Consider the following 3335-nt stretch of genomic DNA (forward strand, 5'->3'; position numbering starts at 1 on the left):
GTTATTCCCTTCACCTTGTGCAATGTACCAGTACCACTGGAAGCAAAGATCTCAAATTTGGACTCATCAGACCAAAGCTCAGATTTCCACTGGTCTAATGTCCATTCCTTGTGTTTCTTAGCCCAGACAAATCTCTTCTGCTCTTTGCTTCTCCTTAGTAGTGGTTTCTTAACAGCTATTTGACCATAAGGGCCTGATTCCCCCAGTCTCCTCTGATCAGTTGCTGTAGAAATTCCTCTCATACTGGAACTCTGTGAGGCATTTCTCTGGGCTCTAATCTGAGGTGCTGTTAACTTGCGATTTCTGAGGCTGGTGACTCAGATTAATTTATCCTCAGCAGCAGAGGTGACTCTTGGTCTTCCTTTCCTGGGGCCATCCTCATGCGAGACAGTTTCATCGTAGCGCTCCGTGGTTTTTGCAACTGCATTTGGGGACACATTCAAAGTTTTTGCAGTTTTACGGACTGAATGATCTTTAGTTCTTAGAGTAACAATGGACTGTCGTTTCTCTTTAAGTAGCTGATTGGTTCTTGCCATAATATGAATTCTAACAGTTTTCAAATAGCACATGAAGCTCATTAAGAGAAGGCCAAGGGTTTACAGCGCTGTACAAGACTTGAGTAAAAGACCACAGATATTAGCAGGTCAGTGAGAGTTGTTTTCTTTTATGTAGTAAAGGACTTTAGGTAAATATTAAAGTAGAGGTAAACATTTTAGTTAATCATTTTTTAAGCTATGCAACCTGTTTAAATTGTCTCATTGGGACCATTAAAGTCTTTCAAGCATGAAATCCTGATGAAACATCTGATTATTGCTGCTTTTTGTTTTTTCTTTCTCTTCCACAGTGAGTTGAACCTGGGCTTAAGCGTGATCCTGCTCACATAAAAAAGTGTAATCCTGAAAAGACAAGACATAAAGAACAAAGAGTTCTGCAGAGCTCAATCAAGCTTTAATTTAACATCAAATCCAAAAACAGTCCCTGATTGTTATTTGCTCATTGCTCATTCATGCACTTCACGGCTTTAGAGGCCTTGTGGAAAAATGCTTGTGCTCAGGTTTTGGATGTAACTTCAAAGTTTATTTTTTTAAATGGCAGTCATCAAACAGTGCTGCACGGTCCCTCGCTGTCCTCACTGTCATCCCACAATCCTCCACTGCTCATGGCTGCTGCTGCATGGTTCACTCGCTGCTGAGCCAGCCCTGTCCTGAAGAGATGGGAGATGCGTTAGGAAAGTCAGCTTAGTGATCATATTTAGATTCATTCAATCGCAAATAATCGCAGTGCAATTTCCCCGAGCATGTTTGATCAACTTGCCTTGGAGAAAGGTTCACTGGTATCACATATTTGATGCTCTTACCTCAAATTTTCTCTGCTCGGGTTGAAATTCTGAAAGTTTTGCCTCGCTGGAGCCTGAATCGGAATGAAACCTTGCCTGTTGTCTTTCTCTGGGGCTGAATCAGCCTGCGCCATGAAGACACGTGAAGTGCAGGTATATATTAAAGCATTAACAGGCTGGAGAATCAGTCATGTGGTATCTGGAGATACTTCAAATTAAAACAATTCTCCACCATTTCACGATGATGCCTCAGATGACTGTCTTTAACATCTGTTTAGGTAAGACACCCAAACAAATTGACAATTCTGAATGATTTGATCGATGGTCTGACTATTGATATTGATATATTCTCCAACAGATTTTCTAAATGGCAAAATCGTTAAGACATTATAGAGAATTTTCTGATCCCCTATTTGATCGAGGTCACTATGTGCAGAATATCAAAGGTTGTTTTGATAGCATTTTCCACATAAATAAAGAATAAGATGATCTCAGTGGGAGCTGTTGCAGCACTATACCACCTGGAAGGAACAAACTCTGCAAAAAAACAGCACTGAAAGGTGTATTAAATTAAAAGTGAATACCTGCTTTGACGGATCATCCCAGATTGGCCTGAAGGCACTTTTCGGGTGAAGAGGAGGCGATCCCTTTCTAACGCTGACTAACCTCTTCCCGTAGGAGCTGACGAGACACGGCGTTGGCCCGTCCATGTGGGGTCCTGATGGGTTCCTCAGAGGAGGGTGAGGGGTCAGTCTTGGAATCTGCCACCTCAGACACACAGTCCTCTCTCTTGGTGTCTCTTTGACCTGCTGCTGCTGACTGTATGAGGGCTTTAACAGCACTGGCACCTGGCTGTCTTCCTCTTCATCCTCCCCGCTGTTGCTACCGGTCATTTCTCTGCGCAGAGTGCCATCAGGGCTACATGAGGTGACTGAGGAATAGTCAAAGGCAGAGGTGTCATCGGGGTCTGTCTCACAGTCTTCCAGGCTGTGGTTCGTGTGAGGTGCCTCTAGCTCGTTGGTGCCTTTCCCCGTGGGCTGGCTGAAGGTGCCCTGGCCTGAGTCGCTGTTGTCTCCCCATCCTGCTGTGTCTGGAGTGAGGAGGGAGCAGTAGGCATGTCCACAGTCATGGGCCGGCTGGTTCAGGAGGGCTCGGTCTCTTCTCACAGGGCTGCAGGACCAACACTCCACACGCATTGACTGGCAGCCATTCACGCCATTGCTGAGGCCGACAGCTATCTGCTCTTCTCTGCTGGCAAAAGTAATAAGATGACCCCACCATGACATCTACATCCACTGGAAGAAAGCACTCTGCGTGGTACTCATGTAGAGTGCTCTAACAAGATTTTTTTTTCCCTTTGTGTATTTCCCACAATGAAATGTTTCAAATTATCAAACAGATTTTAACATTAGACAAATGACAAAATGCTATTTTTTTAAAGAAAAATTAAGAGAAAAAAAAGCTATGCAAATCTACCTGACCCTATGTGAAAAGATTATTTCACCCTAAACCTAATAACTAGTTGTTCTACCCTTGGCAACAAGGACTTCGATCAAGCATTTGTGATAACTGGTAATAAGAGTGTCACATGACTGTGGAAGAATTTTGGCCCACTCTGATACAGAATTGTGTTAATAAAGCCACACTGGAGGGTTTCAAACATGAATAGCTTGTTTACATCAAGCCACAGCATGTCCACTGGGTTCAAGTCTGAACTTTGACTAGGGCACTACAAACGTTTCATGCTGTTTTTGTTGTTGTTGGTTTTGGTTTTTTAGCCATTCACAGTTGACCTGCTGCAGATTTCATGGTTCCATCAGCTGATATTAAGTCTTCCAGGTCCTAAAACAGCAAAGCAGCTCCAGACTGTCATACTACCACCATCACATTTGACTGGCTGGATGATGTTCTTATTATGAAATGCTGTGTTAGTTTTACACCATATGTAACAGGACTCAGATGTTCCAAAAAGTTAAACTTTTGCTTCATCAGTCCATAG

The 3335-nt window shown here is 43.2% G+C and overlaps 1 protein-coding gene across 1 annotated transcript; it reads right to left on the reverse strand.

Moving 5' to 3' along the window:
* Positions 1 to 929: 929 nt before the first annotated feature.
* Positions 930 to 3320, reverse strand: LOC102297416. Its single transcript, XM_005933985.3, has 3 exons — positions 1921 to 3320; positions 1358 to 1461; positions 930 to 1204 (listed from the first exon to the last, which is right to left on the reverse strand). The coding sequence occupies exons 1-3, from the start codon at positions 2620 to 2622 to the stop codon at positions 1099 to 1101; spliced, it is 912 nt and encodes a 303-aa protein (XP_005934047.1). The 5' UTR covers positions 2623 to 3320; the 3' UTR covers positions 930 to 1098.
* Between the last annotated feature and the right edge of the window lie 15 nt (positions 3321 to 3335).

Source organism: Haplochromis burtoni, unplaced genomic scaffold (assembly GCF_018398535.1).
Source record: "Haplochromis burtoni strain Fernald_Lab_line unplaced genomic scaffold, NCSU_Asbu1 Contig_176, whole genome shotgun sequence".
In the NCBI taxonomy this organism is placed as follows: Eukaryota; Metazoa; Chordata; class Actinopteri; order Cichliformes; family Cichlidae; genus Haplochromis; species Haplochromis burtoni.